General features: G+C 39.2%; 3 protein-coding genes across 3 annotated transcripts; 1 reads left to right on the forward strand and 2 right to left on the reverse strand.

Annotated features, from left to right (window-relative positions):
* The first annotated feature begins 9 nt into the window (after positions 1 to 9).
* Positions 10 to 5,868, forward strand: LOC131306442 (COBRA-like protein 6). Its single transcript, XM_058332668.1, has 6 exons — positions 10 to 296; positions 421 to 500; positions 1,488 to 1,947; positions 2,360 to 2,513; positions 3,245 to 3,516; positions 4,647 to 5,868. The coding sequence occupies exons 1-6, from the start codon at positions 239 to 241 to the stop codon at positions 4,922 to 4,924; spliced, it is 1,302 nt and encodes a 433-aa protein (XP_058188651.1). The 5' UTR covers positions 10 to 238; the 3' UTR covers positions 4,925 to 5,868.
* Positions 5,147 to 10,228, reverse strand: LOC131306443 (uncharacterized protein At4g06598-like). Its single transcript, XM_058332669.1, has 5 exons — positions 10,020 to 10,228; positions 8,015 to 8,730; positions 7,156 to 7,231; positions 6,918 to 7,044; positions 5,147 to 5,883 (listed from the first exon to the last, which is right to left on the reverse strand). Exons 2-5 carry the CDS (start codon positions 8,725 to 8,727, stop codon positions 5,699 to 5,701), a joined length of 1,101 nt encoding a protein of 366 aa, XP_058188652.1. The 5' UTR covers positions 8,728 to 8,730; positions 10,020 to 10,228; the 3' UTR covers positions 5,147 to 5,698.
* A 9,426-nt stretch (positions 10,229 to 19,654) lies between these two features.
* On the reverse strand, positions 19,655 to 21,371 carry LOC131307093 (putative F-box/FBD/LRR-repeat protein At5g56810). Its single transcript, XM_058333511.1, has 2 exons — positions 21,213 to 21,371; positions 19,655 to 20,490 (listed from the first exon to the last, which is right to left on the reverse strand). The coding sequence occupies exons 1-2, from the start codon at positions 21,369 to 21,371 to the stop codon at positions 20,203 to 20,205; spliced, it is 447 nt and encodes a 148-aa protein (XP_058189494.1). The 3' UTR covers positions 19,655 to 20,202.
* Positions 21,372 to 22,086: the final 715 nt, after the last annotated feature.

A 22,086-nucleotide genomic window follows, 5' to 3' on the forward strand; every position in this document is an offset into this window, starting at 1 on the left:
TAGAGAGAGAGAGAGAGAGAGAGAGAGAGAGATCAGTATATACAGCAATACAAGAAGCACTGAAGCAGCAACAATGTGAAACAGACCATTGCACAGTTATAAGGAGTCTGAGACGGAGCATGTTTGATAGAAGCATCCAAACGTGTCCTAAAGTTTGATCACTCACTTGAGAGAGACCGAGGAGTGAGAATCAATAAATTTCGATTTACACCCATTTTTCCTAACGGATCGAAGGCCAATGGGTTTGGCCTTGATTTTGCTTTCATTTGCTCTGATGGGTTTTTTCTCACCAACTCGTAAGTATTTTCTCTTATCAAATTTATCAGTCTTGATTTTAATCTTTAGTGAAAAAAAAAAAATCAGAATTCATGGAGTCATTCTTCATGATAAAGAATTGATCTTTGAGTTTTGATGGTGCAGATGGATACGATCCGTTGGATCCAAATGGCAACATCACCATAAAATGGGATGTCGTGCAAATAAACGACGCTACACAAGATGTGAGTCTTTTATATCCGTACTATGTTACTTGTGTTCGTATGCACACGTAAGCACGTAAAATCGTACAATTCGCTTGAATTGATTCTTAACCGTTTTTGGACACCGTATCTAAGAATCATATCGTCATACATGCCTCTGACGTATATCATATCATAGTCCGACTCACATATATGTGCGATGGAACATTTTAATGCTATCTGTAGCCGTAATTTTATTGGATGACGAATTACTGATAGCATAGCATGTCCCGAAAAGCACATGCTAATTGTTTCTTTGACGGCGTGGAGGACCTATTTTGGCAACATATCAAAATCGTAGATAATGGATTAACCAAATCTGGTTGGTTATTACTCTTATGTGTGGAGAACGTGATTTCTGATATCTGAGTCACTTGATTACATTGGCAATCCATTGTAATGTTTGCATTATTGTTTGTGTCTTTTATGGTACAAAATTTACAAACTGTGAGTCCAATAAATTTTCAATTTTTGGAAGATTTCAGAATTTAGCCAGTGGCCTGCAATTCCTAGCTAGGAACTAGAAAGTGAAGGTAAATTTGATTTGTCATCGATTAGATTCGACTCAATGCACACGAAGCACTGAGACAGGATATGAACACGACAAGATATTGACATGGTAGCACAAATTTAAACACAGATGCATCGAGAACACATTACGTGTAAGCAAAAATATGTCACAGGGTGGATAACAAAGAAGTGAAAAAATGAAAAACCTCGTTTCTACCAAATTAGCCATGAAAAGATGTACGATTACTAACCTAGTCAAGTACAAAGCATGTCTAAATTCTTTTAGCCTCGTCAGTACCTTTAAAAGTGTACTCGAACATGTCCAAGCGTGTCCATGTCTTAAACACGCCGGACATGCATACGTAAGGTCTATAAACGTGTCCGTCCTTCTTAGGATTGTACAGTTAACAAATAAAGCTAGTACTGGACTTGATTTTCTGATTCTCTCAATGTTTACAGGTGAGAGTATACATATTCAATTACCAGCTGTTCCGCCACGTGGAGCATCCCGGTTGGCGGCTGAGTTGGGATTGGCCAGGGGACGAGGTAATCTGGAATATACTTGGAGCAGAGTCCACAGAGCAGGGCAATTGTCCTGCTGCACTCAGGGGGAAGAACCTTCCCCATTGCTGTGACAAGCAGCCTGTGATTATTGACCTCTTGCCCTCGGCTCCTTTCAATAGTCGGGTCGCGAATTGTTGCAAGGGAGGGGTGTTATCGTCATTTACGCAAGACCCAGGCAAGTCCGGCGCCGCGTTTCAGATGAGCCTAGGAGACCCTTCTTTGACATCTGGAAATAATATTATCATGCCGGAAAATTTTACACTCGGGCTTCCGGGGTATACTTGTGGGGATCCGGGGGAGGTCCCGCCGAGCAAGTTTGTTGAGGATGACGGGCGGAGACAAACTCAAGCTATAGGTAAGTTTTTTGGTATTTACATTTTGATCTTCCTAAATTTGGCCAGAAAGAAACTTGTCATTTTTATTTTCCGGTGCTTGGTTGATATTCGGATCCTAATGACAATTTTCTTGAAAACTTCAGAATATTGATTGGTACGAGAAAATGATATGCTTGTGTAAAATACCTTTCATGTAAAATGGTTTTGCACGAAGGACTTTTGTTGTTTTTATTTTTCGGTGTTTAGTTGACATTGGGATCCTTACTTGAATAGTCAACATCAATCGAGTTTTCATTCATATATTTACACAAAAATACCCAAAACGTGACGTGCAAAACGTCAAGATAAAGTCGATGTGAATGCGGTGAGTGTCTCACCCAAAATGAATCTGACCCAGAATTTATTTCTCTGCTGTTTGGTTTGTCGATGCAGCAACATATAATGTGACATGTTCATACTCCCAATTCAGAGCATCACCTTCCCCAACATGCTGTGTTTCCTTATCAGCATTCTACAATGAGTCCATTGTTCCGTGCCCTCGCTGCAGTTGTGGCTGCCAAGCACAAGCGGGATCCAAATGTGTCAAGTAAAATCTTCTTCTTCGATGCATCTTTATACCGAGTTTCAACTTTCGACGTTTTGAATTGCAGTATCAGGACACATAATAGTTCCAGTTACTATGTCAGGAGAATCGGATGGTAATTATCAGGAATTGGGTCGTTGAGCCTTGAATATCGAAAAGAGATTTACTGCAGTCTAATTGGCCGTATTGGTGAACTGTGTAGTAAATCGACTGTGAACCAAAACATATAATGAACTTCGAAAACACAAGTGAATGGTCATTAGGGTCTGTAGGGCCATAAACAAAAAGAGTTTTGTCGAGTTTGAGCTCAAGTTATTGGAAATTAGTTGAACTCAGAGCTTGGCTTGAACTTGCGCTCAAAAATCAAATCAAGCCTTTATTTAATACTAACGAAGTATAAATGAGCGACTATTTTTTACTCTTGTTCACAAGCCTACCAAGCCAGGCTCTACACAAACCCTAAAATTTTGGCTTGAACTCATTCAATAACTAGCAACATGAGCAAGCTTGGAACTAGTTGTTCAGGAGTAGCTCAGTTCATTTTTAGTCCGTCTTACTGATTTGTCGAGCTGCAACAGTATTGGAACACCAAAAAACCTGATACAGATTGACTAAATCATTCAGTATGTTAAACAACCTCATCGAGTTTAACTAGCATCAAACTTTTACTTGTGTAATCAGTCTTTCGGTGATTTTGGCTTCCATATCCTTGATTTTGTTACAAAAAACTGCAGGCCAGATGAATCACCACCTCTGTTGCAGCTACCAAATGAAGTAGCACCTCAGCCAGTGGTACGGTGCACACATTTTATGTGCCCAATAAGAGTTCATTGGCATGTGAAAGAAAGCTACACGCAGTACTGGCGCGTGAAGATCACGGTGACCAACTTCAATTATGCCAAGAACTATAGCCAGTGGAACTTGGTGGTGTTGCACCCTAATATGCAAAATGTGACTCAAGTGTTTAGCTTCAACTACAAGCCACTCCATCCGTATGGCCATATAAGTAAGTTGTTTGGTAACTTACAGTGCACATTTTTCCTCTACATACATGTGTGTTTGGCATGAGGATGATTCAATCAATCATGTTTTCAAATGGGGCACACTTCAGAAACAGATACGGACACGGGACTCGGACTCAGACACAATACAGATATGCAGATACGCACTTTACCAAAACTAAGACACAGACACATCAATGACACTTCAAATATATAAGAGGAGTATAAATTTTATAGATGTATCTTACGAACTTATATAAAAGTTGAAAACATTCTTTATTTCAAGGTAAGTTAGAAAAACACCAACATTGAATGTCCCCAACATGTCCTAGTGTGTCTAACTAAACAACATATAGTAAAAAACCAGACACGCATTTAGGTGTGTTTGACACATGCCTAGAGAGTATTGTGTCTTGTCCGCATCCGATACGTGCCGGACACTGATACATGGGGCCGATAGACGTGTCCGTGCTTCTTAGGGCCACCCAATGATGTCTAGAGAGACTTGTGTCTTGCCCTTTGGCATGTTATTTGATTGACTTACAAAGTAAACAAATCAAACTTGGAGATATTCTCGATCCTGCTTGTTGATTTTTTGAGCTTGGTCAGCAGTTTAGAACTCAGCTTGGCAAGCATTATATCATTGTAGAACTATGCATACAACTAAGGTATTCAAGCTTGACTCATGATTATCTCAACTTGAAAATTATTTTGAAACTTAACAAGTTTTCAAGCCAAGTTTGAACGACCCAGTACTCAACTCAACTCATCACATCTACAACCATAGTGAAAGAGTTTCTGGTAGGCCTGGTATGGTAGAACATACACAAAAGTATAGGAGTACAATTTTGTTCCCTATACAGCACCATACAAGTGACTCTTACCAATATAACAAATCCGAAACTTGAAAAAAGGCATGTCATATCGATCATTCCTTCAAATCTTTGGATTGTTGACTATTTAACCTCTTATAAGTCCATTCTAAACAAATTTCCCCGCAGAAGTGAAAATGGAATGTAGAAAAGTAATAGCAAATTCAGTAGTTAAGTACAAGTTGTTGAAAAAACTGGAAAAAGAAAAGATTCAAAATTTGTCTCTACCATTTGCTTACATTCCCTTTTTTCTTTCTTGCCAGATGATACAGGGATGTTCTTTGGTATTGAGTACTACAATGACATGCTACTCCAATCAGGAGAAAATGGAAATGTACAAACAGAGATGTTATTGCACAAAGATTCTGGGATTTTCACTTTTAGGAATGGTTGGGCTTTTCCCAGGAAAATTTCCTTCAATGGTGATAATTGTGTCATGCCCCCTCCAGATGACTACCCAAGGCTCCCAAATAGTGGTCATTTTGGTGCACCCTCTAAGTGGTGCATAATTTTTTCTCTATTGCTTGTAATATTTTTTTGAAGAATATAGTCATAAAAGATAGATAGTTCACCATTGTTCTCTCAGATATGAACCATACACAACGATGTGTCAACATTGTTATGATTTACTCCTACTTCATTCACATTTCTTTTTATTTCATTTTTCTGTAATAGTTACGTCTCGGTGGAGGTATCTATACTGCATAAAACCAAGCCATGTATCTCGCGGATCAAGAGAATCAACGGAAATCGTTGCAACACCTTCAAACCAAAAAATGATGTCATTTGAGCAAGGTAATCAATAGACAATTACAACAATTATTGTCAGTGTGCATTAAAAGAAAATCCACAATGTCATCCACGAGACCACAAAATTAACCAACTAGGATTAACATAGCTCGTCGGGAGAAGAAGATGGGCATTGGTCTCTTGTTTTCAGTCACCACCTCCGGTGAGTCGCCAAAATGCTAGCTCATGGCATGACTACCAGGTGCACATACACAACGAGTTTGAGAAAACAAAAAGAGCAAATACAAGTAGAAAATGAGCAAGCGGAGTGATAGCCCATTGGTATGTACCATATACTGCCATGCATTAGACTTGGGTACAATCCTCACCAACTAAAACTAACAACTAACACTTCTTGCCTTTCCACCAGAAAAAAGAGGTAAAAAAACAAAAGGCAAAAGGTAAATCCAAGCAAGACTGGAAGACTTGGGTGTTAATCCAGCACAAGGGACGCAGCAACTTTTGTCACCAGTATGACAACATCGGTCGGGTCACAGTCAAGGCAGCGCATGGCTGCATCATATGGTCAATTTTGAAGCGGTCCAGAAATGGGGTCATGGCCAGATCTGGGATCCTTATGTTTCAAAGAAAGGTGTGCAAACTGTGAATCAAGATCTCTGCTTTTGGTACGCCTATGGCTCAGAGATGGCTGCTGTTGCTGATACATGGCTTGCAGCCTTTTCATCTCTCTCTCCAATACTTCATGTTCCACTGCACAACCCTTAATTGGCTCAGATTCCGAAATAAGCAATTGGAAAGAATTTCATGGGGCCTTTTTAGTAGCTTGCAAATAGAAATCTAAGGATATGTTATTAGACTTTTCCACAGATTTATCATTGTCAGAAATTGTTGATGTGCTAATTTAACTCAGAATTCAAGGTAATGCTGGTAGAGCAACATGTAAATCTTCATCCAGAGGTACATCGAATGGACATTTTTGAAAAGAAAAAAAAGTATGTCGGAAGGTTTCAACAAACATTTACACAATACTAAGGCAAAAAACTCTTGAAGTTCCGAAATACAAATTACCTTCGACTTCCTTCCGAAAGTTAGGCTGTCCCAAGTAGCCTCACAGTGCATCCGTAATCAGTATCCCCTAATTTTATGCTTGTGGATATTAGGAGTGGGGCCTTCCAGGAAACTGGCAGGCACTGCAATGGCTCAAGACCACCAGAGGTGGAGGAGAGAGCTCAGGACAGCCAGAGAGAGAGAGAGAGGGATGGAAGTGGAGAAAAGTCAACTAAAGAGTAAATACTCTGTCTAAGTCTTGTGTGTATTTTTTATACAACCTAGGAACCTTGGAGGGGAAGGTAGCCAGTTTTCAAGCCTTCCACTCATAGGAGATATGTGAGACCTCATAGAGAAGTATCCTTAGCGAGCTTGCTCCTTTAGGTGATGAGCGAGCTTGAGGATAGAGTTCAATTGGAGGCAGTCGTGTTGGCCACCTCAGCTACTAAGAGAGGTACTGACATCTAATGGCGGAGGACCTCTAGATACCCACACTACTAACATTCTCACTTCCAATTTCTACTTCACAAACGGAGATTATGACATAGAAATAACCTACTTTTCTAATGCAGCACATATCGACAGGCAAATTTCCGTTTGACCGGAAAAAAAACATATCGACAGGCTAGCACCCGAGAAATGTGAATTGTTGTAGAATTATAACGACTGAGTTGGAATTCCAAGCAACAGAAGCAGAAACGACTCAAAAAAAGAGAACTTTCAAGAACGAAACTTACAGTACTTAATCAGCTGTTCCTGGGCAAGACTTTCTAGACGTTGCTTCAGGGCTTTGTTCTCCATCGTCAGAATAAGATTCTGCTGGTTGCGAAATTCAAGATCGGCAGAAATTTCAGACCCTTCTGCCTGTAATTGGATAAGAAGATCAACGCTTATCATAAGTTAAACACCATACAGTACAGCATTCCCAATATGAAAATCAATACTGCGTAAACATAGTACCTAACGAATACCAACCTGTAAAGCTTGCACATTGCTTTCCAGTTCAGCTATATATTGAAGTTTTCGGACCCGTGAACGTTGAGCAAATTGCCTGCATAATACCATCTGATATTAACTATGCAGCAACTTACTATTCAATCTAATGATCTCTAAACATCACATATAACAGCAATTGTCATTTTAAGAATAGCGTACTTCAATCAGATTACAAAAATGTTGGCTATTGCAGCAATAAAAGGCGGAAGGTTTGTTTTTTCAAAGGAGGTGTAGGCCTAGATTGTCACTACAAAAATTACATATTCAAAATTCAGTAAATGAAGCATTTCGGTATTTAAATAACAAAAAACAAATCAGAGATTTTTGTAAATTACTATCCCACCAGGGAAGAGCATGCAACTGCTTTTGTTTGATTTTTCACCAGAACAAGCATAAAAGTTCGCAGTTTTAAAACAGCAAACAACCCATGAAAGTGAAGAAACTTTGTATAAATCAAAAACTGATGATATTAGATGGAGAAGGCCAACATGTATGTAAGGGTCCATACCCAAGCAATGTGGGATTTTCGAACCACCCCCCACCCCCTTCATGCGCCTTCATCTTTTGGGTGCGTCATATGAAGTCTCTTTTTGAGTCTGGGGGTTTTCACAGTGGGGTGTGGGCTAATACCTTTTCTTTAGCGTGGATTGGAATGGGCCTATTAGGTGGAGAGGACCACTTGTGCATTACGCATAACCTATTCCATACCGAAGTCGTGGGATTCTTAAACGAAAACAACTACTGAGGGTTTAAATCGTTTTAAGTCTTGCAGTTTACAAGCAACACCAAGGAATTCAAAAAAGAATCCACAAGTATTGCAACAAAGGATAAGACATACTGCTTGGCACGTTTTGTATCTGTCTCAGATGCAGAAGGCTTAGCATTAGAAGGATCTTTCTTTTCAGAAGCAGCTTTAAAATCATGTGGATCTGATTCAACCGGATCCTGCTTTTCGGTCCCTGTAGATGGAACCCAATCTGCTTCTTGCGGTACACATCTACCGTGTATAATACCGTTGTCTGTACCAGAAAGAAGGCCACTTTGATGTGCCATTGAAATCAACGATGGATCTTGAGCCCAATTCTTCGGTTTTCCCAAAGAGTTTGGCTCAGTGTAGAAAGAAGCATGTCGCACATCATTGTATTGTTTAAAGTCTCGTGATTCCCATGAAGACACTGAAATCAGATTATTACATTTGTTCTCGTCCTGAGATACATAATCCATGGTATAAGCAGTGGCCACATCTATATATGCAGAGTCACTTGATGAACGCCGATGACCTCTTTTGCGTACAGGCGTTTCTGGCTCATCAAGCAGTTCATCCAGCCACGAAGGTTGCTCCTCAATCAGAAGGCTCTCAGAGGAAGTACGATGGTGGTGTGAATTTCCCTCTTTGGGCTTTGCCATACCTTTCGGTCCAATGACAGGACTACGTACATAATCAACATATGATGGAGCAGTACTTGGAAATGGACTTTTAGGAGGAAGTAAAGAGTGCTTTCCACTGCAAATCACATTTCTGTTATTTGATGACCCCTTCATATTTTCCATAACCTGGGTAAAAGCACTCCGCGTCAACAAAAAAAAAGATAGTTGAGATTGTAAACATATTAATAAACAAGAGGAATGTTTGATTAGGAATAGAAAAGAAAAATTCACAACAGCTCTTGGTGCAGCAACAAGAACCAGTTTAGCTTGGGGGTGGTGATTCCATGGTGTAATCCACATATTTTTATCGTCCATCACACTCATGCATTTGCGATTAATTGGACGACCTCAACAAGGTGTTCTATTTGCTCGTAGCACCTGTGAGGCAATTATCGGTTCTCTTTTTCCTAAGAGCTTTTATAAGATGGCAATCAAATTTTCAAGCAATTAGATTATTTATAAACATCTACACAATAGACAAGAGTTCAATGCGAGATATTTCCATTATAAATGTCAAAGAAAGGGCTGGACACCAAAAGCAAATCAACAATTCAAAGTCCATAATCACAGCTAAAAACAATCTTCCCAAGACGGAGTTGCTTCCAGATTTCCAAAAAATGGAAGATGCACAGCTCCGGCCAGTAATCTCAATCAAAACACCGTTAATTAGCATCTAAATTTTGCTATGATCACACCTTAAAACAATCTTTCCCAAGACAGAGTTGCTTCCAGATTTGCAAAAAATGGAACATGCACAGCTCCGGCAAGTAATCTCAATCAAAAACACCCTTAATTGGCATCTAAATCAAAGAATCAAATCGAAAAGCGAAGCAAATTGCAAATCATAGCTCCACATGTTTTCTAGTATTTCCTGACCTACAAATTTATATTATCTAAGGCCCAAAAAACCTCAGTCTGTGCCATGCTTAGAGTCTTATCTTTTGTATAGCCAGTCCCAGGTCTGGAAAAAGGAGGAGGGTTGTGTATTAGGTAAAGGTAACTGACAGACAGCACGTAAAGGCCCTATTAGATCTTTATGACATGAATCCTAAATATGCGGACCTCAATTGACTGACACAAGGCTCGGTTTGGTTCGGTAAGGCCCCAAATTTCAAATCAACAATCCATCATTCGCCAATTTCTGAGATTGCATTTTAATTTCCTCCCTCCATTTCCCCAGAAATCAAATTCATTCATCTGAGGGAAATGATTCATCTGAGGTAAATGAAAAACCCCTTTTTTTCCTGATTTATCTTCTCTCTAAAGGCCTCAAATTTCGAACCAGCAATCCATGATTCACAAATTTCTGATTGCCATATGAACCATTTAAATCATTTCGAGGAGAATAAAAATCACAGGAAATAAACAAATTAAAGAGAAAACGAACATCAGATTGGCATGGGGAAAATGCTGACCTGGGTTGAAGATCTTGGAATGCAATGGGATTCAGATAGAAACAAGATCGAAAACCGAATCACTTGCTCTCTCTCTCTCTCTCTCTCTCTCTCTTCTCTCTCTCGTTGACGCCTCGTGCTAAATGTTTAAAGGCTCGGATCCAGAACACAACAAATGTCTTTACTGAATTTTGCCAGCAAATAAAAATAATACCACAGAAAATTGGAATAAATTAGTCAGAAGGAAGGCCATATTTTCTTTTTGTTGGAATGGGATCTCTGTGGTTCCTTGACAAGGTCCTGTCCGGATCATTTTCGGGCCCTTTTCGGGTCTGTTTTTATGATCGTGACCGTTGATATTCTAGACCTCATCGAGAACATCTGGCACGTAAAAATTCATTTAAATCATACTTTTGAAACCCATTTTTCTCAAGATAAATGGGTTTAGATAACATTGCAACACTGGAAAAAAAATCTATTTTTCACGAGATAAATATGTTTTAAAAACACATCAAACGATATCCTATTGCCATGATTTGTCGCATGGCTCATGTTCCCGACGAGGTCTAAAATATTAACAGTCTCGATCATCAATACGGATTTGGGAAGGGCCCGAAGAGGACCGTGCAATCCTTTTAAGCGACCGGAGAGGATCCTGTTCCTTCTTTGTTTATAAACCCAGTTGGCCACAATCTCTCACTAATAAGTAATATGTTTGGTTAAAGGATTAGAAAATACTTCCAACCATTTCACACTGTTAACAAACTAATTTAAGCAGCTTGTTTTTTATAAAAAAAAAAAAAATTATTGTGAAACCTCAACAGACTATGGAAGCATACCATATTAATTATTAAGATATTAATATTGAAAAAAAATCTAGTCTAAAATAAGTTAGCCAAATTAATGTGACGATGGTACCAAATAATAGTTCAGCCTACACGGACATAACCCTTCATGCATGCTCACATAATCACATGTTATTCAATGTGTTTGGTGCCAAATTTGTTGGCATTGGACATGTCCCCAGGGCACTGAATAGCCTCTCCAATGAACTTGTCAAACTTAAATCACATTAATATGCTTGTTGTTGCCTAAATCTTGAGTAATCTTGAATATGATTTTTCCATTCGGTTTTTGACTAATTTTTTTGATATAGTTACTCCAAGACGTGTTACTCAATCAAATCTATTTGGAGACTTTATTTTCTTTCACATCAGGAGATCTTGATTCTTGCAACAACAACAAAAAAAAATGGTTTGAGACCTTGCAGCTCTTGAATTTGGCACTCTAATTTTTTATGATGGCACTCCGATATTTGTGTTTTAGTCACTAAAAGACAAATTTCGGAGTGCCAAAATCATATGGCCCCTTAATCTCTGGAATTCAGGAATTTTTGAAGTAAAGATATGTAAATCCGAAAATAGAAATTGTTACACATATATCTACATTGGGCAAACTACTAGAACCAGGGTTGAGATCTTTTCTTCCAGAGAAGGACCACTACCTTATTTGACATTTGCCTTCCTGGATCTTCTTGTTTTCTTGCCAACAGTGTGCTGGATTCTCCCGGTTGGTGAGCTGTGAAGACCCGGGAAAATTCTATAGTGCACGCTGCACACCCCTCAAAGTGTGTACATATGCACCTTTGTTGGTCCAAAACATGTGACCTTAAAATAATAATAATAATAAAGTTAACCTAAAATTTGAATCAAATTACAAGAGAATGTTAGGTACACACCCACCTACCACAGCCTCTCACATATATGTGGGCTTCACATATGAGAATCACATGGTGCGGTCTACATGTATGTGAGAAGGGTGCGGTCGGATGTGTGATGGGTAGATGTGTATGTAGCATTGCTGATCAAATTAACCTTCATTTCCCCCATTATACTGTTCCATTTCATTTCACCTAGCATCTCCATCCGGTCCGAAGCAAGGAACATAATTCCTGGTATGTGTTGGCAAGAAAAACATGAAACTCAACAATACTAAAAATATGGATCTCTAATGTGTGGTGGAGAAAGTGTTAGGACACTATCGCCGCTGAAAAATTACTCCTATTGACAATCAAAAGAAAAAAAAAATATTCATCATGTTTACACCACCAATGGCAACAACCACCAAGTATACGCTTGCCATATATGTCCATTCAAAACTTCCTTAAAAAGCTTGGAACTTCCTTTTGGTCTTTTGGATAAAAGAAAGTTCAACTTTATGTATTCTGTGCATCCATTAGCTTTTTAAGGAGTATTTAACAAAGGCTTGAATAAATTTAACCAAGCAGTCAAAATTTAACGAAACATTTTTTGGGTGATAGGTGCTGAAAAGTACCCATTTAATCCTTCTAATTTATGGCTTGTTAAGTCCATTTATATTATTATTTGGAGATTATTGATGCGTTTCTTGTGTTTGTAGATACTTGGAGGCTTGACATGTTAATGAGTTAAAGTGCAAACTTTAAGAAGTTTAGAGACCAACTTGTGGCATGTTCCAAAGTCTAAGGACCTAGGGTGTAATAACTCTAATATTAAGCCATGTTATGGCCTGACAAAGGAAAAAAGCTGCGACGGCAATTAAAAAAAAGTTGAGAAAAATAAGGGTTTTGAAAAAAAAGCTTCAGAAGCTCTTGGCTGCGGCAGTTTTTGGGACCTGAGGCTCTCGACCAGATCAGCGGACTTTCTAGCATTCCAACCATGACTTCATCAATTCATACATTTACGGTTCTCATTTCTATGGCCGGCTAAACCTCTTGTCTAGGGGAAAGATGAAATTTCGTGTCCAGTAACTCTGTTTATGCGTAGGATTTTGATTTATTATTCGGATCGATTGTATGACTAAGAACCCGTTTTGTTTTGATCAAACAGAATGATTTTTAATGATTTTAATCTATTGAGTATTTGTATGCACGCTTTCAAATACGAGTTATACAATGGTTTTCATTGATTGTGATTGGAGTTCTGAGATAGATTATACTCATAAGACGGATCGTGCCGTTAGGAGGCCTGACCGTGCTACTGAGACGGTCTGTGCTATGAGATAGTCTATGCCTTTTAACAATGCAATTATTTTCTTGACGATTATTGAAAGGATTTGCAAGTCCTAGCGATAATCCCTTCTGATTCGAATAATTAAATCTAGCCTATGTATATCGTTGTTACGTGGTCGAAGTGGATTCGAAACCCTAGATCTTTTTTCCATCAACTTTCAAACTCTTACTTTAATTGTTTTCGTTATTTAATCAGTTCTCAAGATCAAATCAATCCAACTTTTTTTCTGTCTGAATTAATCTAAAAGTTAATCGAATTTAGCGTAACATAGTCATACTGTCCCTGAGGATCGACACTCAGCCTTAACCATTATTCTACAGAGTAGTAGTTAACTCCAAGTTTTTATAAGTTTATTTTTGACACGGAATGACGCGGTCATTGGGCAAAATGTACTTTAGATTCTGGAAATCATTTTAGTTAGCCTCAAATCATCAAACTCTGTCCTAGTTCTCCCCAACTTTCTGCAATTCAAAAATTTACAGCGAAGCCACATTCCACCTTAGCAGAGACAAATACCTTCCCAAGCGTGCCTTAAACGATCATCATATCTGGGATGCAGAGGACTAAGAAAGAGGATGCCAGTTATGCCATACAGAAAAACATCACGCCCATTTCCAACCACATATTTAATCCAAGGTTGCACTCTTGGTCTCACAAAATCCTTCTAACAGTCCAAGAGGCAGAGCTAGCTAGGGATTTTGGAACTAGTACTCTTCAGTGTGATGGTTAGAGAAACAAATGGAACAAACATACATAAACAAGATACTGTTGTTTTTGCCTTGTTTAGATGGTGTTTTGAAAAAAATTTAGTTTGGTTTTTGGTTAATGAATGGAGAGAGAAATTACGTTAATAATTGGAGATATGGATAATAAGTGGAAAGAGATAGAGAGATAAATGAGAATAATGATTGAAGAGAGGAGAGATAAATGAAAGTAGGGATAATAAGTGTTTTTTGAGTTGGAATTTTGTTTCCAAAATGTCATCCGAACAAGGCACTTGAGCAAAGTCATGGTGGTACGATACATGAGACTGTGAGCTCATCCCTTAGAAGACATACACAGCACCCGTGCTTGACTTTGGGGAACCAAACTTCAAGATGAAGTTCTGGCATCTTAACAAACAAAGGTCTGCCAGATATCGAAATAAAAGCTAGAATACCAGGACAGTGCACAAGCTACGACGTTCTCCTCATCTGTATGTGTCGCACCGCTTCCAAAGGAGCGATCCATGAACTGGACAAGAGCCACTCTTGCAGCGGGGCATTTTCTCCGTGCACCCTTGAGCTCCGACCTCAAGTTTTTGAGAGTAAGTTCTCTCGTGGCTACCATTCCAACCAACTTGATAAAATTCAAATTGGTGGTGAATTTCCACAAATCCCTCCATCTATGTGAAAGCACACTTCTTCTTCCTGCTGCTCTAAGTTTTAGGAGAGATCAAATGTGGGCAAGAATTTCATCTGGCAGCTGGCTTATTCGATCCTCCAAATGCTCATCATCCCTCTACCGACAATCAAATCAACCGCAAAAATGGGGTTAATTAGTTCCAAAGAAATAAACGAAAAAATTAGAAGACACCTATTTTCAGCATGACCCCACCAAATAGACCTCAATGCATATCAAGTATTGTGTCATTCTCGTAATTTAATATCTTATACCAGCATGCCTGGGGATTGTTAAATGTGAAATGAAAGTCCACTGAAATAGAGTTCACTTGGTGGTTGGTGTAGGAGGAGAATCGCCGCGCTCATTTTCCCATGTTAGAGTTATGTGGTGCTGCACCAAAGAGTGATAACTGATAACCAACATCTATATTGTTATTTATCAAGAACCAATTGCTATGCAAAAAGAAGAACAATTTTTATTTTTTTATATAGTTACTGACAATGCAAAAACACATTTTGTTGCACTAACAAAATTTCAATCTTTGACATACTCTCTCAAGAAACAGAAATCCTATTGGTACCGACGGTACCCATAGGGAAAATGCACCGACGGCCACCGGACGGCCGTCTCCGGTCACCGGACGGCCGATCCGAGCCGTCCAAAAATTTTAAAAAATAAAACCGAGTGGCCTTTCGCGAGAATCAATGGCATCCGAGGTGTGTAGGGTACTTGATCCGAGTACCCCTTTTTCGTGTATATACACGTATATACAAATATACACGAAAAATGGGTGCTCGGATCAAGTACCCTACACACCTCGGATGCCATTGATTCTCGCATAAGGCCACTCGGTTTTATTTTTTAAAATTTTTGGACGGCTCGGATCGGCCGTCCGGTGACCGGAGACGGCCGTCCGGTGGCCGTCGGTGCATTTTCCCTATGGGTACCGTCGGTACCCATAGCAGTACTCCTCAAGAAAAGAAATTACTCCCTCCATCCCAATTTAAATGCTCCTTACAAAAAACTGTGTAACTTTGACCTCGAAAAATAAAGTGCTTTCAGAATTAATTTTTAACTTTGTTTCACATCGTTCAAAAGAGCTTAATGAGTACTTTAAAACGATACAAAAAAGATTATGAAAAATAAAAAAATTTCGAAAGGCAAAATAAGCAGACTTTACGTAAGGAGCATTTAAAATGGGATTGATGGGTGTAAAAAACTAAATCCTTTTCCATATAAGTATATAGGAGTAAGTAACTAGGAGTTCATTCCCATCAAAAGAGGGAGTATGTGTATCTTGTTTGTTGTAAAGAATTCTACGAATGCAAGCTAAGAACAAGAAAGGAGTTGAGTTTTGTTCACCCTCCACTTAAGAGGGTGAACATTATCCTCCTTTCTATTGGTTGAAATGACGTGAACCCTACCACAAAGTGATGTCATGCTTTCCAAAAAGTGTATTGCATGGTAAGCATGACATCATTTTGTAGTGGGGTCCGCACCATTTCAACCAATGAGAGAGAGGGTAATGTTCATCCTCTTTTAAGAAAGGTGAACAAAATTGCACGCCACTCACGATAAAGAGAAAACTAAATAAGAAATCACAAGAGACACAAGATATACGTGGTTCCTCAAGATAAATACACCACGGGTGAGGAGATAGAAAATTCACTAATCAACGTGGAGAAGAAATACAAAGAACCGACTGTAATCCGTAATTCAAGAAATGCCACAATACGAGATAGAAGTCTAGCCACCCAAAAGATTATTCCAAGAAGTCACCCAAGTCCCCTATTAATAATAGGAGATAGGATGAAAAACATTGAATAATATAATTAACCAATGTACCACAAACGAATTCTAGGCATTCCCAACATCTACTACTGTAAACATCAAAAGAAAGGAAAACATTTACAGAAGAATTTTAAAGCTGCAGTCTTTCGTCAAAAATCTCAATCACAAAGAAGAAAGCAGGGGTTGTTCAGGGCCACACCATTTTCGGTTGAGAGAGAGAGGGAGGAGCCTGTTGGTTGTCTTGTCGTCGCTCACATGAGGTTTGTTTGCCCGATTTGGGGCTGAACGAGGATGATTCTGAGACAGTAGTACCAACTGAATTCGGGCTGAAACGCGGATCCGGGGCAATTTTGCTACGGGTCACCCACGGGAGAGAACTCAACCTAAGGCTCTGTTTGGAAAAGAAAGAAAAATTAAAGAATTTTTCCTCCTATTATTTGGTTGTAGAGAAAGAGAAGAAAATAAAGATTTTGGGTGTAGTGAATAGTAAATTTTCTCTCCCATTTTTCTCTCATTTTCCTTCTCTTTTATTTTCCTTTCCTTTCTTTTCTTTCCGTAAGTTCCAAACAGAGCCTAAATTAAAATTTGAGGAATCTATACACAAATCTGACCAAGGAGATGGTGGACCCACTCTCTCTCACTCCCGAGGAATTTTTCAGTGTTGGGTGGGTACCACGTGGTACTGCTCGGCAAATCTAAGCCGTCCAATGCGATTTTGGACGGTTCAGATTTGGGGAGAGAAAAAGGAGAGAGAAAGAGGAGGGGTGAGAGGAGAGAGAAAGTTTCAATCTGAACCGTTCAAAAATGCATCGGACAGCTCGAGAGTGCCGAGCGGGGCACTGAAAAATTTCTCCTCCCTCCCTCCTCTCCTCTCGTTTTGGCCCAAAATAATTGTGCAAGGGTCGAGTGAAGTTGCTATGGTCCATTACCGTCCATTTGAAATTTTTTTGGGCCACATCCCGGGCTCGCAATAATTATTGGATTTGTTCGTATTGTAGAGCTCGTCAAGACCTTCAATTATGAAAAAATCATGGTCGTCGGTCACCAATTGAAGCCTGATTGGATCATATTTCTCTTTGAACAAATAGGTCTAATCCAATGCGATAAGTGCACGTATTCAGAGAAAAATGTGTTCCGATCAGGCATCGATTGATAAGCATTTAACATTTAGGTTGGAATTGCTCCATCATCGTGTCAATTATTTTATTTTAGGAAGTCTTGGAGAAAAGTAATGGAAGAAATTACATTACATCTCAAATTTGGCATGAGAGTGGGGATGTCAAATGACACGTAAGCATTTGACATTTGGGTTGAAATTGTTTCACATGTCAATTCTTTCACTTTGGCATACCATGTCAAATTTGACGTCCTTGGTTGGAGATACTCTAAATCTTGACAAAAATGCTGCACACACAACCGTTCAACTTTCGACTATCTTTTTGATATCTTTATTCCGAGATGCGTTAGAGCAAGTGCACCAATAAATAGGTAAATTGGCTATTCATAACATAATTTTTGCACTTTACCTATTTACTACTTTTTGTATTGCCTCTACAGCAATGCTCTGCACTTGCTCTCTATTTTATTATAATGGTATTTTATCATCTTTAAATGAGGAGAGAGAGATGAGTATGGAGTAACTTGAGAGAGAGAGAGAGGACAAATCGATAAAGTGGCCAAGTGGGTGTTGACATTAAAATAATAATAGTTTATGCTTTTGCTATGCTACAGTCGATAGCTATAAGTACCGAGCATTTTTAATGCATGTATATAATACCTAAACAAATAGCTAAACTGATGTAGTAAACTTTTCATGCTTTTGGTGGAGACAATTTCTTTCACAGCTGAAGATCCTAATTCTTGCAACAACAGGAAAAAAATAAATCCGACAATGGAAATTGTTACACAGATAAGTACCACTACCTTATTTGGCATTTGCCTTCCTAGAATTTTTTGTTTTCTTCAAAATAGGTCCTATTTTATGATGGTTGAGAAAATACAATTTTTTTTTGTTTTATATTTTTGAAAACCGATAAATGAGGAATGAATCATTAAAAAATAAAAATGAAAAAGTACATTTTTTAGTGTGCTGGATTCTCACGGTTGTTGAGTTGTGAAGACAGGGGAAATTTTATAGTACACACCCCTTAAAAATGTGTACCATATGCAAAAAAGAGTTAGGTACACACCCCTCAAAATGTGTCACCTCAAAAAAAAAAAAAGAGTTAACCTAAAATCTGAATCAAATTACGTAAATGTAAGGTACACACCCACCGATACACCCTCTCACTTACACGTGGGCTCCTATGGGAATCACATGGCAGGACTTACATGTATGTCAGAAGGGTGTGGTCGGTGAATGTGTATGTAGCATTGCTGATCAAATTAACCTTCATTTCCCCGTTATAACTTGTACCTTTTCATTTCATTTCCACTGGCATCTCCATTAAGTCCAAAGCAGGGAACAAAATTCCTGGTAAGTGTGGGCAAGAAAAAACTTTCAATGGTCTTGGACACCGCCAATATGTGGTAGATAAAGTGTTGGGACACTGCTGCCCAAGACGGCTGGAAAATTACTGGTGTTGACAATCAAAGGAATAAAAAATTCCTCATATGTCACACCATTGCTCCCAATTATTCCCCATCTTTAAATCTACTCCCAAGGTATCGAATTGATCTCCTCCCAAAACCACATGAGCTAAAATGCTCAATGAAAGCAAAGAGAATCATTCTATAGTACATACATTTGTTGTACAATAACACATACCCCCTGATTAACAGGAAGACAACTCCAGTGCATCAAAATGTTATAAACTCATAACACTTATATCAGAGACACGTCAAAATTCTATAGGTTGTGTTTGGATCATGAATTTACATCGGGAAAGTAAAGGTAAGAAAAATCAGATCCTCGGTTCTCGTGTTCGATTTTCCATTGCCTTTGGGAAATTCCTCCACAAATCCACGACCGAAATACAATCATAATTTCCAGGTGCAGAGCAGACATCAGTAAAATCTGAAACATGCAGCATGTATACCATTAGGCAACTAACTTGTTTTAGCCATAAGATACAAGTACACCAGTAATCCATTACCATTTACAGATACAAATGCAACAGGCTCTAAACAAAAGAATTCCTGCACTTGCAGCACAGTGAAATCCACCCTCTGCACTGCACTCGGCATAAAATGAGTATCTGACATATCGATGAAATGCCGCTGAAATGCTCAAGGGGTGTTTGGATCAAGGATCTTGATAAGAAGTTGAATGGTTAAAAAGCCTTTACATCCTTTGACATCACCTTTTCCATTTCTTTTTTCTTTACCCAGATGTTTGATCCAAATCCTTAATGATGCGAACAGCTGTTTAACAACTTGGGAGGGGACCAATGATCGAAGCAGATTGCGACGCATCCCTCCCTAACATTATCAACGTTAACTATAACCCAACAAGTGATTTATAAAATAAATATACCAGACAAAAGGCACTTTGATATGGACCTGATCCGCAGTTTATAACTAGAAGATTTTTCAAGGAATGAGGAACAAATTAAATCTCTAAATCTGTAATCTATACAAGACAAGGAGTAGTAGATTATGAGGGAACTCATGATCCAAGCAGCTTCTTCCATCTGGCATATCCAAGAACAAGCAGGAAAAGTAAGACACAGGCAGCAGTAAGAACTCCAACGAAGGTGTTGAATACCCCATCAGTATCGCACAGTTGACACGGGATGTTCATAGCAAACGCCCCAGCAATCATTGTCTCGAAGCATTTGGAACGGCTACACTACGAGCCGCTTTGAGAGCAGTCTCCTCCTCCAAAATTTCCAACTTTTCCTTAGCTTTTTTTGCTTCCTCTGAAGCAATCGACTCCTTAAGCACCTTCAATTTCTCATCAGCTTCGGTCGCTTTACAGACCAGACTTTGAAGTTGCATACCAGCTTTGACGTACTCATCCTTTGTAAACACCGAACCAACTACCTTGAAGGGTCCCCCGAACTATGATAGAGCCATTTTTGCAGCGGAGCTTTTTTCCTTAGCGCCCTGAGCTCCAACCTCAGGTTTTTGAGAGTAAGTTCTCTCGTGGCTAGCATTCCAACCAACCTGATAAACATCAAACTGGTGGTGAATTTCCACAAATCCCTCCATCTATGTGAAAGCACACTGCTTCTTCCTGCTTCTCTAAGTTCTAGGAGGGATAAAATGCAGGCAAGAATTTCATCCAGCAGCTGGCTTATTCGATCCTCCAAATGCTCATCATCCCTCTACACACAATCCAATCAACCGCAAAAATAGGGTTAATTAGTTCCAAATAAATAAATGAAAAAATGGAAAGTCCCCTATTTTCAGCATGACCCCACCAAACAGACCTCAATGCATATCAAGCATTTTGTTATCCTCCAAATTTAGTATCTTATACCGGCGTGCCTGGGGATTGTTAAATGTGAAAAGAGTTCACCTGAAAGTTAGGGTGGGGGGTGGGGTCGGGGGCGTGTGTCCGGGGGGCGCGCAAAGAGATTTACGTAGGAGGAGGATCGCGGCGCTCGTTTCCCCGTGTTAGAGTGATGTGGTGCTGCAGCAAAGAGTGATAACCAACATACCAGGTGATATGCAAAAAAGAGAGGGGTGCTTGCTACAAACAAGTGGAATCTCTCAAGCTTAAAGACAAACAAATTATTATTAATTTTTTTTTTTATAGTAACTGGCAATGCAAAAACACATTTTGTTGCACTAACAAAATTTAAATCTTTGACATTTACTCTCTCAAGAAAAGAAATTATAAACTAGTAAATCCTTTTCCAGGTAAGTATAAAAGTAACTAGGAATCATGAATGGGTTAATTCCCATTCCCATCAAAAGAAAGGAAAACAATTAGAGAATAATTTTCAAAAATCTCAATCACAAAGAAGAAAGCAGGGGGTTGTTCAGGGCCACACCATTTTCAGTTGCGAGAGAGAGAGAGAGAGAGAGAGAGAGAGAGAGGAACCTGTTGGTTGCGTTGTCGTCGCTCACAAGCTCGCGATGAGGTTTGCTCGATTTGGGGCTGTACGAGGATGATTCCGATAAGTACCAATTTAATCAACCGGAGAGGCTGTAGTGCATCCACCGCATTACACCTTATCGTGCGGCCGATCCGACCGTCCATCTCGGTGCGGATGGTTTGAATTTAGTCCGAGCTCCTACAAATTCTAGCCGTCCATTGTTCGAAGAAAAATCCGAGCCGTCCATTGCCGAGATGAATGACCGGATTGACTGCACTATAGCACCCCGGGTCCCCAATTCCGGGCTGAAACGCGGGTTGGATCCGGGGCAATTTTGCTATGGGGCCTGGCAAGTTGCTATGATCCATTATCGTCCATTTTAATTTTTTTTTTGTGCCCCATTCCAAGCTCGCAATAATGATCGGATTCATTTATATTGTAGATGTAACACCCTTTTTAATTGAGGTGCTTAAATGTCATATTTAATAACTTAAAGGGCTGAAGTGCAATTTTTCTTTGAAATTGTGCATGTGTGCCGTGTGTATGGTGTGGTGTTGTGTGTGTTCTTTTAAAACAAAAGAAAAAAATAGAAGAGAACAAACCCATCAGGTGGTTTGTACCAACGTGAGAGAGACAGAGAGAGAGAGAGAGAGAGAGAGAGAGAGAGATCAGCCGTGAGGAGAGAAAGAAGAAGGAAGAAGGGATTTGAAGCTTAATTAGGTAATTTACATCTCTTTTAAGTATTGAATTTCCTATTTCTCATGCTATGTTTTTTGTTCTGCATCTAGTTAGAGCTGGATTGAATCCATAGCAGAAGGTTATTGAGCTTGGAGTTGAGTTTATTCCTGAAAATTCGTGTATAACATATGAATATGCATA

Source organism: Rhododendron vialii, chromosome 11a (genome assembly GCF_030253575.1).
Source record: "Rhododendron vialii isolate Sample 1 chromosome 11a, ASM3025357v1".
Taxonomy (NCBI): domain Eukaryota; kingdom Viridiplantae; phylum Streptophyta; class Magnoliopsida; order Ericales; family Ericaceae; genus Rhododendron; species Rhododendron vialii.